At 44.0% G+C, this 16821-nt stretch overlaps 1 protein-coding gene across 1 annotated transcript in view; it reads left to right on the top strand.

Annotated features, from left to right (window-relative positions):
* Positions 1-16821, top strand: part of LOC106573253 (uncharacterized) — a 30582-nt gene that overhangs the window by 4082 nt on the left and 9679 nt on the right. Inside the window, exon 2 of the mRNA XM_045696906.2 lies at positions 5063-5353. Within this exon, the coding sequence (XP_045552862.2) occupies positions 5063-5353 (291 nt within the window). The remainder of the gene's footprint in view (positions 1-5062; positions 5354-16821) is intronic.

The raw sequence follows: 16821 nt of genomic DNA, 5'->3' as shown, positions 1-16821 counted from the left end.
GGCACCAAACCCTAATCTGAAGAGATCTCCCAGTACCCCTGATCTTTATACCCAGAGCAATAGCATCTGATATCACAATAAATGTAATTCAATTATGGTCCCACAATAGTACTAAAAGTGGGAGCCACACAAAACAGTGTCAACATACATTTCAACAACAGAGGGAATTAGCAATAGCCCTGCAATTGACATTTAGTTGTTGGAGTTTTCTTCCCTTTTTTGTGCTGCTGGCTGTCGCGGCATAGCAAATCACTGCTCTCCTTCTATTGTCTTTGATTGGGCGACATCGTGTATGTCGTCTCCTTCCCCTCCTTTTGCCTCTTCATCTCCATACTGCCCTTCACATCTATGGTTTCTTACTGCCTTCACACTTCATTTGCGTGTCCTTGTTAATGGTCTATGTGGTGCTATTTGTGTAATAGAGAAACATTGATGTATATTGTTTGTCAGATACTGTACCAATTAGAGTCCCCCCCCCGTGCCATATATGTAGAAATGTCTCCCATCTTGTTTTCTGTTGGCGTTTGTCTTCCCAATTCAAACCCACTTGATCATTTACATGCTCTCAGTTGTGAATTAAAAAGAATTGATGTACATGACTACAACTCATATCTTCACCACGGATTTCAACAGAAAAGCTCACCAACGTTACTCTTTAACAGTAGGAGGATAACATTGTGTTTGTGTGCCTGGTCATTGCCTGCCATGAAAACTAAATGAGCAAATGGTGAGTACAATAACTCTCTCGCTCTTTCACCAAATGTGAATTTTATATCACTGTATCACTGTATTGCACTAGCTACAGTATAACCCTATACATCCCTGGTTGACACTCAGAAGGGCCAAGCTTTTAAACCCGACTTTGGTGTATGCTCCCTACCAGCCGCCTGTCAAATACTTGTTTTTCCTGACTTTTAATCTCACTATTAGATCCGAATTACAATGCAGACAGGCGCCAGTCTTTCAAATGGTGTCTCTTTTCAAATGGTGTCATAATTATGCAACGCAGAAACACTCGAGCACATAGACATACTGTAATTAACTGAAATCAAACTGATTGGAGCGATATCCTCTACAATACCAATTTTAGTGCATTTTACACTGTGATTGAACAATGAATCTGTGTAAAGTGTCAATGTGTGTGTGTATGCTACAGACTCGTCTGGATAATTAGCTCTCGAGGGATGACAGTCGGAACAGTTAAAGGACAATCATAGCACTATGGGATGTTAAACTGCTGCCTGCTGCCTTTGTCTTTTACTGCGACCTAATTGTTTTCTACAGGCCAGGCAGGTGCTTCATTTTGTACCTTCATAGGAACGAGTGACTTTCACACAAGCAGACGGACTGATATTTTGTTGAGTTGTAAACACTCTCTCATATGATAATTCAGTGGCACACGAAAGCACATTTGAAAGACAGGTCTCTTATTGGAATTGATGGGGGTAGATCGTATCGTGTAGAGTGCCGACAGTGGGTTTCTCTCTCTGCATTTTTTGTTTTTGGTAAATTAGTTTTGCATTCATTCAGGACAAACACAATTGTGTTTTGCAAGAGATGATTAATTCAGATTTGCATAGCCGAGCATCTGGAATTTAAGTTAATTTTACAATGACTTCAAGATATCTGAGCAGGATTAGAATAGAAGATATTGGCCTACATATTATGTCTGCAAAACAGCCCTTGAAGTTCACAAAATAACCATAGCTCTCCATAGCAGTGGAGGCTCCTCATAGGAGGAAGGTGAGGACGATCCTCCTCAGTGAATTTAATGAAAATAAGAAGAGTGAAACATTAAAAAAGTTACCCTTTTAGGATAAAACTATACTAAATGGATTCACGTCACAATGGAGGTCTACAGTAGTCTCAGTAGCCTCACTCTGTAGGGTAGCACCATGGTGTAGCCAGAGGACAGCTAGCTTCTGTCCTCCTGGGTACATGGACAATACAAAACCCAGAAGGCTCATGGTTCTCACCCCCTTCCATAGACTTACACAGTAATTATGACAACTTCCGGAAGACGTCCTCCAAGCTCTTGCTGCATGAACTGTGACTTGTTGTCCACCCAATCAAAGGATCAGAGAATGAATCTAGTACCGAAAGCATAAGCTACAGCTAGCTAGGACTACAGTGCATAAAATGTGGCGAGTAGTTCACTCAAAGACAGAGAAAGACAATAGTTTAACAGTTTTGAACAAATTAATTTCCTCCAAAATTAAGGAGAAGCAAGAGTGAGAGAGAGATTTTGTTATATTTTGTAATATTTTTGTTAAAATTTCACATTCACTTACTTAGCTAGCAAATGCAGCTCGCTAGTTTAGCCTACTCAAACACCTGGCTCAAACAGAGAGGGATGCTATTTTAGCTAGCTGGCTATGGCTATCCAACACTGGAACTCTTCCAAGTCAAGGTACGTTTTTGGTTTGATTCATTTATTGCCACCGGGCCCGCCGGTAAAACTGCTAAACTGCTTTCTGACTGTATACTGTACTGCATTATTGTAGCGGGTTTACTAACATGTTAGTTCTAGTAGCTGTGTTGACTATGATATGACAACGATGTAGGCTGTGTGTAGCGGTTAGCAGTCATGATATGAAGGTTTGGCTTGGAATGTTTTTTTTGTGCACTGAAGTCCAAAAGTGAAGGAAAAAGGTGAGAGGAGGAGAGCGTGTCGATAGTTGCGAGAAGAAATCATATAGTTCATTCGGAAAGTATTCAGTACCCCTTAACTTTTTCCACATTTTGTTACGTTACAACCTTATTCTGAAATGGATTAAATCGTTTTTTCCACTCATCAATTTACACACAATACCCCATAATGACAGCAAAAACAGGTTTAGAGTTTTTTGCTAATTTATCAACAACAAAAAACAACAGAAATATCATATTTACATAAGTATTCAGACCTTTTACTCAGTACTTTGTTGAAGCACCTTTGGCAGCGATTACAGCCTCAAGTCTTCTTGGGTATGACACTACAAGCTTGGCACACCTGTATTTGGGGAGTTTCTCCCATTCTCTGCAGATCCTCTCATGCTCTGTCAGGTTGGATGGGGAGCGTTGCTGCACAGCTATTTTCAAGTCTCTCCAGAGATGTTCGATCGGGTTCAAGACCGGGCTCTGGCCACTCAAGGACATTCAGAGACTTGTTCCGAAGCAACTCCTGCATTGTCTTGGCTGTGTGCTTAGGGTCATTGTCCTGTTGGAAGGTGAACCTTCGCCCCAGTCTGAGGTCCTGAGCACTCTGGACCAGGTTTTCATCAAGGATCTCTCTGTACTTTGCTCCGTTCATCTTTCCCTCGATCCTGACTAGTCTCCCAGTCCCTGCTGCTGAAAAACATCCCCGCAGCATGATGCTGCCACCACAATGCTTTACCGTAGGGATGGTGCCAGGTTTCCTCCAGGCTTGACAGTTGGCATTCAGGCCAAACAGTTGGAGTCTTGGAGTCCAATCTCGGAGTCCTTTAGGTGCCTTTTGGCAAACTCCAAGCGGGCTGTCATGTGCCTTTTACTGAGGAGTGGCTTCCGATGGCCACTCTACCATAAAGGCCTGATTGGTGGAGTGCTGCAGAGATGGTTGTCCTTCTGGAAGATTCCCCCATCTCCACAGAGGCTCTGGAGCTGTGTCAGAGTGACCATCAGGTTCTTGGTCACCTCCCTGACTAAGGCCCTTCTCCCCCGATTGCTCAGTTTGCCCTGGGTGGTCAGCTTTTGGAAGAGTCCAAGCTTCGTCTATTTAAGAATGATGGAGGCCACTGTGTTCTTGGGGACCTTCAATGCTGCAGACATGTTTTGGTACCCTTCCCCAGATCTGTGCCTCGACACAATCCTGTCTCAGAGCTCCACGGAGAATTCCTTCAACCTCATGGCTTGGTTTTTGCTCTGACATGCATTGTCAACTGTGGGACCTTATATAGACAGGTGTGTGCCTTTACAAATGATGTCCAATCAAGTTGATCAATGGAAACGGGATGCACCTGAGCTCAATTTCGAGTCTCAATTTCGGGTCTGAATACTTAAGTGAATAATGTAATTCTGTTTTTTATTTTTAATACATTTGCAGAAATTTCTAAAAACCTGTTTTCACTTTGCATTATGGGGTGTTGTGTGTAGATTTGATGAGGAAAACAATTAATTTAATACATTTCAGAATAAGGCTGTAACGTAACAAAATGTGGCAAAAGTCAAGGGGTTTGAAAACTTTCTGAATGCACTGTATACACAATGAGCAAAGTGATCATGCTGTTTTTATGTGGCTGCTATGAAAGTGAATGGTGTTTGCGTATGATCGGGGTGTATTCATTCCACCGATTTCTTAAACGGAAGCAAACAGAACGAAACAGGGATAAACATAACTGAATTTGTACAATAGAAACTCAAATTTGCACCTGTTGGACTAATGATTATACCCTAGATCAGCTAGATGCAGGGAAGAGTGTGCAAGGCGGTATTGAATGTGTCACTGTCTGTCACCTTGATTACTCAAAATTCTCTTGACATGTGCCCCTACGTTGTAAACGTTCATTCTAGGTTGTAGTAACCTCATCATGGGTATATGGAAAATGTTAGTATCATGTAGTAGTCTAAACCTATCGATGTTGCATTGAGCTGGGTGAATGGAATATGACTGACTGTCATCCAATAAGCTGTAATAGAAAAACACACTTGGATGCAATATTCAAAACTTTTTGTTTCTAAGTACTGTCCCATCTTTGGAGCAGTGGTTGTCAGTGCCGTTTAAGATGAGATGACGGAGGATGATTCTTTACATTTTTTTGAGCATGGCCTTTATTTGTCACATGCACCAAATACAACAGTTGTAGACCTTACTGTGAAGTAAGTATTTCACTGTAAGGTCTACACCGGTTGTATTCGTCGCAGTCTCTGCTCAGACATTTTTTTTTTATCATCCTCCGTCATCTTAAATGGCACTGACTGCCACTACTGCCACTACTACAGGACGGTACTTAAAAACAAAATGTTTGGAATATTGCATCCAAGTGTGTGTGTGTGCATGTGTGTTTCCCCATTGACTAATGTTTTTTCTCCTGTGTGTCATCAGAGCCGGGGGCCAGTGGTGAATCAAGGTGGAGAGACAGCGCCAGAGGTAACTGAGAGCAGAGTGGAGGCTGGACCCCTGTGGCCACAGACACCAGCAGAGAGGCCAGAGATACCAACAGGACCAGAGAGACCACAAGAACTAGCAATCGCAGCTATGATTCCAGTGACCACTTTAGACCTCAGCCCCAGCCCTCTCAGTGCAGACCTCAGTCCCAGCCTCATCGAAGGGGGAGACCTACTGGCCTGCTGTGATCTGCTGTCCCTGAAGAGTGACACTGTGTCCCTGGCCAGGGTAAGTGACTTCTCCCAAACACACACATTACAGGGAGGGTGAGTGACTTCTCCCAAACACACACATTACAGGGAGGGTGAGTGACTTCTCCCGAACACACACATTACAGGGAGGGTGAGTGACTTCTCCCGAACACACACATTACAGGGAGGGTGAGTAGCTTCTCACATACATGTATACACATTACAGGGCTGTCATCCGATCAGTGCTCATCTATAGCCTGGGAAGACAACTCATCTCTGCAAGAGTAGCCAAAGTTTATTTTTGTCTTTCAATAAGTGTTGTTGGTATAGTCTGGCTAGGACCTTTCTAGTTAAATGCTGCCTCTTTCTAGCTAGTAGCCTAATCATTGCTTTTTGAACTGCTGAATGCTCAGTACTTGTGACTTTGAAGTGTTGGACCATTGACTTCAACTGGTTTCAAGGGAATTTGTGAGAGCTTTCTGATAATTGGTGGGTATGTCTGTTGGAGGGGGTATTTTTCTTCACCTCTGCTAGGCAATCAGCAATTAGTGTAAGTACTTCAATCTCCCTTAGTTTTTCACCGCGTTGTCGCCCAAAATGAAGACAGTCGCCGAAACAAGATATTTCAGATGATCAGATTTTGCTATTGTATAATTTTGTCAAGTATGTGTGATTTCCTGTTCACTCCTCTGCCTTTAGGTTTTACAGAAACTCCCCACTCCGTGGCTGCAACCCTTCTAATCTAGTGTACCCTGCCCGCACAACCCATGTGCAATTCCTAGTCTCTGGTAGTGTTTGGAACTGCCAATCGGTGGTCAACAAGGCTGAGACATAGATTACCCATGAGAACACTGCTATTACTCATTTCTCCGAAACTGAGATTTTCAATTTTACTATTTTGTTTATTTTTTTCTCCTTCCCACTCTCCTCCAACCCTACCTACTCAGCCCCTACCCAGATGGTCATGCGCCATCACAATTACTCATTTAACTCCCACTCTCCCCTTTCCTCCCGGCTGGCTCGACCATTCCTCCTGCACTGCGTGCTCACAGAACAGGCTGTGGGCAGCTGAGTGAAAATGGAGGAAAAACTAAACTTCATCCTTCCACTCCCTCCTCTCTACATGCTCTTCTTCTCCAACCCTGGGAAACTATTTTCCACCTTCTCCTCCCTCCTTAATCCTCCACCTTCTCCCCATCCCTCCTCCCTCTCTGTGATCGACTTTGTCAACTACTTTGAAAAAAAGGTTGACAACATCCGCTCGTCATTCACTCAGCCTACTGAGTCCACTGGGCCCACTCACACAGAACCACCTTACTCCTTGACCTCTTTCGCCCCTCTCTCTCCAGGTTAAATCCTGCAACTAGTGATGTTCAGCCACCCGACAACCTGCCCACTCAACCCCATCCCCTTCTCCACACTCCATCTCTGGAGACCTTCTCCTATTCCTCACTTCCCTCATCAACTCATCCCTCACCAATGGCTACGTCTCCTCTGATGTCATGATGGCCAGAGTCGCTCCCCTCCTCAAGAAACCAACACTCGACCCCTCTGATTAAAAAAAACTACAGACCAGTATCTCTTCTTTCTTTTCTTTCCAAAAAACCTGAGCGGGCTATCTCTGACCAGCTCTCTCGTTATCTCACCCAGAACAATCTTCTTCACTTTAACCGGTCAGGCTTCAAGATGAGTCACTCAACTGAGACTGCTCTCCTCTGTGTCACGGAGGCTCTCTGCTCTGCCAAAGCTGACTCTCCTCTTTTCTCATCCTCCTAAATCTATCTGTTGCCTTCAACACCATGAACCATCAAATCCTCCTCTCCACCCTCTCAGGGCTGGGCATCTCAGGTTCTGCACACTCCTGGATTGCATCCTACCTGACAGGTCGCTCCTACCAGCTGGCATGGAGTGGATCTGTGTCTGCACATCGTGCTCTCACTACTGGTGTCCCCCAGGGCTCGGTTCTAAGCACCTCTCCTCTTTTCTCTATACACCAAGTCACTCGGCTCCGTCATATCCTCACATGGTCTCTCCAATTATTGCTATGCAGATGATACTCAATTACTTTTCTCATTCCCACTTCAGACACTCAGGTGGCGACATGCATCTCTGTGTGCCTGGCAGATATCTCAGCTTGGATGTCGGCCCACTACGTCAGGCTCAACCTCGACAAGACGGAGCTGCTCTTCCTCCTGGGGAAAGCCTGCCCACTCCAATACCTCTTTATCACGGTTGACAACTCCACTGTTTCCCCCTCCCAAAGTGCAAAGATCCTTGGCATGACCCTGGACAACACCCTGTCGTTCTCTGCAAACATCAGAACAGTGAATCGCTCCTGCAGGTTCATGCTCTGCAGCATCCGTAGAGTACAACATTTTCTCACAGAAGAAGCGGCGTGGGTCCAAGTCTAGGTACTCGTTTATTTTATTTTTTTAAACGTGCACTTTTCCTACTTGCACTGACTTTGCTGATAACTTCTTCTTTATTGAGGAAAACATTGACTTACTATGACTGTGATATGTGGTTGTCTCACCTAGCTATCTTAAAATGAATGCACTAACTAACTGTAGGTCACTCTGGGTAAGAGAGTCTGCTAAATGACTAACATGTAAAAATGTAAACGTTTCCCCTGGTTTAGTTCCATAAGAGGGCAACACACATCCTGAATGTTAAGCTCATCAATAAATCAATAAAATGTATTTTATAAAGCACTTTTTACATCAAATTGCTTAGACAGATACCCAGCCTAAAACCCCAAGGAACAAACAATGCAGATGTAGAAGCACAGTGGCTAGGAAAAACTCCCTAGGAAGAAACCTAGAGAGGAACCAGTCTCCGAGGGGTGGCCGGGTCGAGATTATAAGAGTACACGGTCATTTACGCCAGATCATTTTTCAAGCTGTTCAAACGTTTATATGTGACCAGCAGGGTCAAATAATAGTCACTGTGGTTATAGCGGGTGCAACAGGTCAGCACCTCAGGAGTAAATGTCAGTTGGCTTGTCATAGCTGAGTATTCAGAGGTTGAAACAGAAGGTGAGAGAGCGAAATAGAGAGAGAGAACATTAGATAGACAGCCAGGAGTCGTCAGGCCAGGTAGTCCTGAGGCATGGTCCTAGGGCTCAGGTCCTCCAGGAGGTTAGGTAAAGAGAGAGAGAAGGAGAGAGGATAATTAGACGGAGCATACCTAAGATCACACAGGACACTGGATAAGACAGGAGAATTACACCAGATAGGACAGACTGCCCTCTAGCCCTAACTATTGCAGTATAGTTACTGGGGACTGAGACGGGGGGGTCGGGGGACACTGTGGCCCTGTCCAAATTTACCCCCAGACAGGGCCAACAAGGTAGGATATAACTTCACCCACTTTGCCAAAGCACAACTTACTACCCAGAGACAATGCAGGGTATAGCCCACGAAGATCTCCCCCACTGCACAAGCCCGATGGGGCACAAAACCGGACAGGAAGATCACGTCAGTGACTCAACCCATTTAAGTCAAGTATAGCAAAAAAAGCCTGTCATGACATGATGCACCCTCTTAGGGACGACATGGGAGAGCGAGAGCAGGCCAGTAACTCAGGCCCGTAATAGGGTCAGAGGCAGACAATCACAGTGGAGAGAGGGGAGCCGGCTAGGCAGATACAGCAAGGGTGGTTGGTTACTCCAGTGCCTTGTCGTTCACCTTCACACCCCTGGGCCAGACTACACTCAATTATAGGATCTACTGAAGAGATGAGTCTTCAGTAAAGACTTAAAGGTTGTGACCGTGTCTTCGTCTCTGACATGGAAAGGAAGACCATTCAATAAAAATGTTGCTCTATTGGAGAAAGCCCTGCCTCCATCTGTTTGCTTTGAAATTCGAGGAACAATAAGGAGGCATGCGTCTTGTGACCATATCGTACGTGTAAAGTATGTACGGCAGGACCTAATCGGAGAGATAAGTAGTAGAAATGCTTTGTAGGTTAACAGTAAAACCTTGAAATCAGCCCTAGCCTTAACAGGCTAGCACAGGAGTAATATGATCAAATATTTTGGTTCTAGTCAAAGTTCTAGCAGACGTTTTTGGCACTAGCTGAAGTTTATTTACTGCCTTATCTGGGTAGCACGCGGTAGAGCATTACAGTAGTATAATCTTGAAGTGACAAAAGCGTGGATGAGCTTTTCTGCATCGTTTTTGGACAAAAAGTTTCTGATTCTTCAAATGCTACGAAGATGGAAAAAAAAGCTGCTCTTGAAATATTTTTGATATGTTCGTCAAAAGAGAGATCAGGATACAGAGTGTTAGGTTCTTATTTTTCAGAGTAAATAACCCACGGACACTAGAGAAGCTTCAACCAAGTTTAATTCTTCCCAAAGGTTATGTACAGCTGTAATCAGACAGCAAAACATTTCTCTCCATTGGTTATATACATCCTACTTAAGACACTCCCTCTCTCCAATCCTTAGTTTATGCCCAAGAGAAAGAAGGTAACCAGATACTAACCCTGATTACTCCCTTCAGGGGAACTGACCTCACCCCTCACCTCCTGCCCTCAACCCCTCCTTCGCCTAATCCGCAGATATCCATCTGTCTTCCCTATATCAACACGGTGCTCTGCTCCCGTCCCTCAACACATTCCACAGCTCTCTGTCTTTCTGCAGAGAACCCCTAACTTTCTCCTTTGATTCTATGCTTCTTTCTCTATCATTTATTTAACATCTCAATGTTCAAAATGTTGAACCCAACAAGAGTAAGACAATCCATGAAGATTCATTGTCAGATCCAACAGCAGATGTCGTTGTTTCAAGAAAACTAGAACTAGCATCTCTGTTTTGTCCGAGTTTAAAAGTAAAATATTTGCCGCCATGCCAGGCAGTTTTCGGGCTTCACCACGTTTATTTGCAATTTGCAGTGTGTCGTCTGCAATAGCATTGAAAGTTTGACATTGTGTTTCTGAATTACATCACAAAGAGGTAGCATGCAGTGCATTCGGAAAAGTATTCAGACCCCTTCACTTTTACGACGTTTTGTTACGTTGCAGCCTTATTCTAAAATGGATTAATTACCCCATAACGACAAAGTGAAAACAGGATTTTAGACATTTTAGCAAATGTATTTAAAAAATAAAACACACAAATACATAAGTATTCAGACCCTATGCTATGAGACTCGAATTTGAGCTCAGGTCCAGCCTGTTTCCATTGATCATCCTTGAGATGTTTCTACAACTTCATTGGAGTCCACCTGTGGTAAATTCGATTGATCGGACATGATTTGGAAAGGCACACACCTGTTTATATAAGGTCCCACAGTTGACATTGCATGTCAGAGCAAAAACCAAGCCATGAGGTCGAAGGAATTGTCCGTAGAACTCCAAGACAGGATTGTGTTGAGGCACAGATCTGGGGAAGGGTACCAAAACATGTGTGCAGCATTGAAGGTCCCCAAGAACACAGTGGCCTCCAGCATTCTTAAATGAAAGAAGTTTGGAAGCACCAAGACTCTTCCTAGAGCTGGCCACCCGACCAAACTGAGCAATCGGGGGAGAAGGGCCTTGGTCAGGGAGGTGACCGAGAACTCAATGGTCACTCTGTCAGAGCTCCAGAGTTCCTCTGTGGAGATGGGAGAACCTTCCAGAAGGACAACCATCTCTGCAGCACTCCACCAATCAGGCCTTTATGGTAGAGAGGCCAGACTGAAGGCAATCCTCAGTAAAAGACACATGACAGCCCACTTTGAGTTTGCCAAAAGACTCTCAGACCATGAGAAACAAGATGTGATGCTCCACATCCAACCTGACAGAGCTTGAGAGGATATGCAGAGAAGAATGGGAGAAACTCCCCAAATACAGGTGTGCCAAGCTTATAGTGTCATACCCAAGAAAACTTAAGGCTGTAATCGCTGTCAAAGGTAAAGGGTCTGAATACTTACGTAAATGTAATATTTCAGTTATGTATTTGTGATACATTTGGAAAAATGTATTAAAAACAGTTTTTGCTATATGGGGTATTGTTTGTAGATTGAGGGGGAAAAAAACAATTTAATCAATTTTAGAATAAGGCTGTAACGTAACAAAATGTGGAAAAAGTGAAGGGGTCTGAATGCTTTCCGGATGCACTTTATATATAGGGCTATATACAGTATCAATCTAGATCAGGATTATATATTTTGGATGCAATTTGAATGGAGTTGATAGAGAGAAAGACTGCGATAGAATTCTGGCACGTGAACTGATTTAAAGAAACAATATTCGAGTGATAGGCTGTTTTAAAACTCTGCAGTTGCAATTTAAAAAAACAAAATATCTTTACAATTAAAAAACAAAGTGACCCCCGAAAGCCAGATTTAGATGGGTAAATTAGACGCGCATTCAGTCTTTATATTACTGTAGCATAGACGGTGTTGTAGCAAATGTAGGCCTCCTTGTCACAAGAAAAAAGTTACCATGATGAGATGATACGTTGGTCTACATGCATTCTGAACTGCGTTCCATACTGAGATGGTCTGTCTGTTCCCACCATGAGCGTTGATGATTCATCACGCAGAGGCCGTAGAGAAGCCATATAATTTAACAGTTCCTTTTCACGCCATGTTGTTCATAGAAATAATTTACCACTTTCTCTCAGTAATTTATCACGGGAAAAGGGAGTTACTTTTGGGCGGTAAATCTCAGTAACTGTCACATCTACTCCCACTTCCCCTCTCCAGCGCTCGACGTCGCCGGTCTACTAACCATTGGGCCTGGCAACCCATATTTACACACACCTGGCAACCTTCATTATGCACACCTGCGCCTCATTATTAGGCCCACCGGGACTTCATCACCTCCCTGATTACTTCCCCTTTATCTAGCACTCCGTTGTTATCATCCACCAGGCAATATTGTTTATGTTTCCGTGTTAGACGCTTCTCTAGTTTTGTATCGCTCCATGTTCTTCGTCATTAAACATTGCTTCCTGACTCCCTGCGTCTACGTTACAGAATATTGCCTCACAGAATGGAAGCAGCAGCCAACCGAGACATCTCCCAGATGGTCGGTCGAACAGGAAGACCTACTTCGCCAACACCACGATCAGCTGGCGCAACTGAAGTGCTTTAAGAGGCTAGTTAAAGATCATATCACCTCCACCTTACCTGACACCCTAGACCCACTTCAATTTCTATACGTCCCCAATAGATCCAGAGACGATGCAATCGCCATCGCACTGCACGCTGCCCTATCCCATCTGAACAAGAGGAATACCTATGTAAGAATGCTGATCATCAAGCTCATTATTAAGCTTGAGGCCCTGGGTCTGAACCCCGCCTTGTGCGACTGAGTCTTGGACTTCCTGACGGGCTAACCCTAGGTGGTGAAGGTAGGCAACAACACCTCCACTATGCTGATCCTCAACACAGGGGCCCCACAAGGGTGCGTGCTCAGCCCCCTCCTGTACTCCATGTTCACCCCTGACTGCGTGGTCATGCACGCCTTCAACTCAGTCATCAAGTTTGCAGATGACACAACAGTAGTAGGCCTGATTACCAACAATGATGAGACAGCCTACAGGGTGGAGGTGAGAGCCCTGGCGGAGTGGTGCCAGGAAAATAACCTCTCCCTCAACATCAACAAAACGAAGGAGCTGATTGTGGGTTTCAGGAAACATAAGGGGTAGCACGCCCCCATCCACATCAGCGGGACCGCAGTGGAGAAGGTGAAAAGCTTCAAGTTCCTCGGCGTAAACATCGCTGACAATCTGAAATAGTCCACCCACACAGACAGTGTGGTGAAGAAGGCACTGTAGTGCACCCTGTCTCATTCTGGAGCTAGAGGAGTTAGAGCCCTGATAGATCAAATGAGAGCACCCCTCCAGGTACTCTCATGGTGACTTTGTCTTGACAGGTGATATGTCATTGCCATTACAGTGTTATGTAAAGCGAGCTCTGAAGCACATATCAGAATAGCATTCAGATGCTTTCTCTGCCATCGATTCCCTTCTTCCTGACAGCATCCATTTTGTTGATAGCCTATTGTGTTTATGGCACCTGGGCCCAGTCTGATAAAGCCACGACAAGCTGTAAGAGATTGGCCTAGGTGGGCTCTCATTCACCAAGACCCTCATCTTCCCAAGATGTACCTCTCTAACCAAACGACACAGATATTCCTTTGTTAACAAAACATTCATGTCTCACCTCAGAGCTATCCAGTTTCATTATCGCTGAAAAAAGGACCGCTTTATCCAGAGGTCAGCTGGGAATATGGAACCATGGCACCTCTCCAATGAGCAGCGAGGCTGTATCGTTGTTTCAGACATCGGGCAGAGCGCTCGTCAAATCATAATTCCCCTGACCTTGGTGACCCTCGGAGGCTTTGACAACGCGGGGCCATGCTACAGAACAGGCACTCTCTTTCACGCCCGCCGACGCCAAAATGGCTTTTTCATTCCTCAAACAATCATACGCTAGATCCTCTGAATGGAAGGGCAGATGACATAAGCTGTGGGTTCTCTGGTTTGAGATAAGTGCTTTTTTCTAAACTCCAGAAGCGTGTGGTCTGACCCTAGTGTACGTGCTGACGGTACTGTTATCTTATTTTTCCCCTCTCATTTAATTTAGCTCCTTGAGCGTTCCTGAAAGCCCAATTTGAATATGCTCATCACTGCTGCAGCCCTGTTGTCAAAATCTCAATTAATATGTTAATGTGTCTGAGATTTTTCATTAGTTACCAGAAGAGTTATTGCCGTAATTTTTTTCAGGAATGTTTTTTTTTTAGGGGGGCATTGCTTTGTTTATATTGCCTGTTGGTGCTGGAGGGGTTTTTTCAATTACAAATCATAAATTGAAATCCTCAACCAAGAAGGAATAACTACCATTGATATGCTTGATTCGTAACAGTCATTGTGTTGACACATCTTCAACTTATAACTTGCTACCTTGATGTATTATCGTAGTTAAATCAGTATCAGTATTCAGAAATAACTCAAATGTTTCTAAGTAAACCTCCTTTCCTTTACTAACACTGTACATTCATTATTTATAAATGGTGCTCCATTGACTTTCTTAACTATTATGGGGCAAATGAGCCAGTGCCACCACCTTGGACATTATGCCAAAGGAAATGTGTGAGAGTTAATGTTGATATCCTCGTTAGTAGCATAGACGTAGCTTAGACATGCATCAGCAAAAGTTGACTTCCCTAACTACTGTGTGATTAGAGAGTAGGCTGTAAGCCCCCACTTGTTCCTTTCCATCTCACTCGACTATTTAGGCCATTTAATTTTCAGACCGAATTATTAAATCATGACTGCAGGGCTAACTTTAGATTTTAATAATAGGGGCCTCCCGAGTGGCGCAGCGGTCTAACGCAGTGCTTGAGGCGTCACTACAGACCCGGGTTCGATCCCAGGCTGTGTCACAGCCGGCCGTGACTGAGAGACCCATGAGGCGGTGCACATTTGCCCCAGTATCGTCCGGGTTAGAGGAGGGTTTGGCTCTAGTGACTCGTTGTGGCAGGCCGGGTGCCTGCAAGCTGACTTCGGTCACCAGCTGGATGGTGTTTCCTGGCTTCCGGGTTAAGCAAGCAGTGTGTCAAGAAGCAGAGTCTGCAGGGTTGTGTTTCGGAGGACGCATGGCTTTTGACCTTCGCTTCTCCCGAGTCCGTAGGGGAGTTGCAGCGATGGAACAAGATTGTAACTCCGAAATTGGGGAGAAAAAAAGGGTAAGAGTAATTAAAAGGGAAGTAGTGCAAAAACCAGAGAGTAGTGGGTTTCTGTTGTTATTGACTGCATCCCAAATAGCACCCTACTCCTTACATAGTCCATAGTTACTTTTGACCAGGGCCCTATAAGCTCTATGTTGGGAATATGGCTTGGGACATAGGCAAAGTAAATCATTTAGCGCCTCAGGTGTTCCCAAAGTAAATTCCGTAGAAATGGAAATTGGCTATAAAATCTTATAGATTATAAGGCAAAACTCTTTCTACTACAACACTCTTATTTTTATTTTATTTCTGAATTATTTTGCATTAATGTTTCTGCCTAATACCTTAATCAAATAAGATGAAAACACTATGATGGACAAGACAGTTAATTACATTTAATTGGATGATCAAAGGCTTGTCTTTTGAGGGTCTTGATAAAACCTGAACTTCAAGTTTCTGAAATTACAAAGCTAGCCTTTATCTCTCTTGTTACTACAAAATAATGTATTCATTGTTGGATGTTTTCTCTCTTGTTTTTGACGATGAGAAAAGCTGAAAACAGTCGCGTCAGTCATTAACTGGCTTTGGTGATGGAAAAGGGATGTGGATCTCTCAGGCTCCTTTGGGTCAATATTGTTTTATTCTGTATAGGTTGGTGAGGGGACACACAACACTGATATACACTGAGTGTACAAAACATTAAGCACACCTTCCTATTATTGAGTTGCACCCCCCCCCCCCCCCTTTTTGCCCTCAGAACAGCCTCAATTGTCTTGCCCATTCACCCTCTGAATGGCACATATACACAATCCATGTCTCAACTGTCTCTTTAACCCGTCTCCTCCTCTTCATCTACGCTGATTGAAGTGGGTTTAACAATGACATCAATAAGGGATCATAGCTTTCACCTGGATTCACTTGGTCAGTCTTTCAAATGGAAAGAGCAGGTGTGCCTAATGTTTAGTCCACTCAGTATACCACACCTCTTTTATACATGAAGGGACCAGGCTTTTTTCCTGTTCAGATTGCGGTTGTATAATATGTTCATAATACTACCCTGACTCTCTCTTTTTCTTGCTATCTCGCTCTCTTTTTCTCTGTGTCCTTAACTATTCTTCTTTCTTTTGTATTCTACAAAGTCCCTCCTTTTTCATACGCAACTCTAATTGCTCAAGCAGAATGTAGAGTTTCCTTGACGGAATCGAGTGGCCCCGTAAACACACAGCTAATTAGGGAGACTAGCTACTCCTCTACTCCTGAATGGAAGAGAGGTCGGATGCCCCCCTCTGCCCCCCTCTTAAGCTGTCAGTGCATCCAAAGGGGGCTCGCATTGTGTTCGAAAGCGAGGGAGGAGAAAGAAGAGAAAATGAAGAGAAAGTGAAACACCTGTGTTTAGACAGTGTGAGCAGATAGAGGAGTGGAAGTGCAGGGCAGGCTGGCAAATGGCTTTGTTATGCTAAGAGCTGGCCACTTTATTCAGCCGAGGTAGAGGAGAGGAGCCTCATTCATTTATCAACACAGAGAAAGTTTATTTTTTTCTATCTCATTGGCCCATATTTAGAGGCTGTGGATGTGAAAGGAAGGAAGGAAGGAAGGAAGGCTGGATGGTGATGTTGTATGGAGAAAAGGAGTAGAGGTAATTTCAAGTATTTCTATTTCCTCATTCCTTGGTTTGGTGAATATTTTACCCTTTCATTTGTGGTTGACTGTCTAATGATGTGCTGGTAACCCATCACCATAAAGAAATGTAATTTTCACAATGAAAATCTGTCCTTAGGTTGCTAATGAGGAAAGTTGAGGCACCCTCCTTCCCTCTCTCTCCTGGGATATTTCCCCCTCCCT

Source organism: Salmo salar, chromosome 16, assembly GCF_965601325.2.
Source record: "Salmo salar chromosome 16, fSalSal1, whole genome shotgun sequence".
Classification (NCBI taxonomy): Eukaryota; Metazoa; Chordata; class Actinopteri; order Salmoniformes; family Salmonidae; genus Salmo; species Salmo salar.
This window is presented reverse-complemented; position numbering and strand designations above follow the sequence as displayed.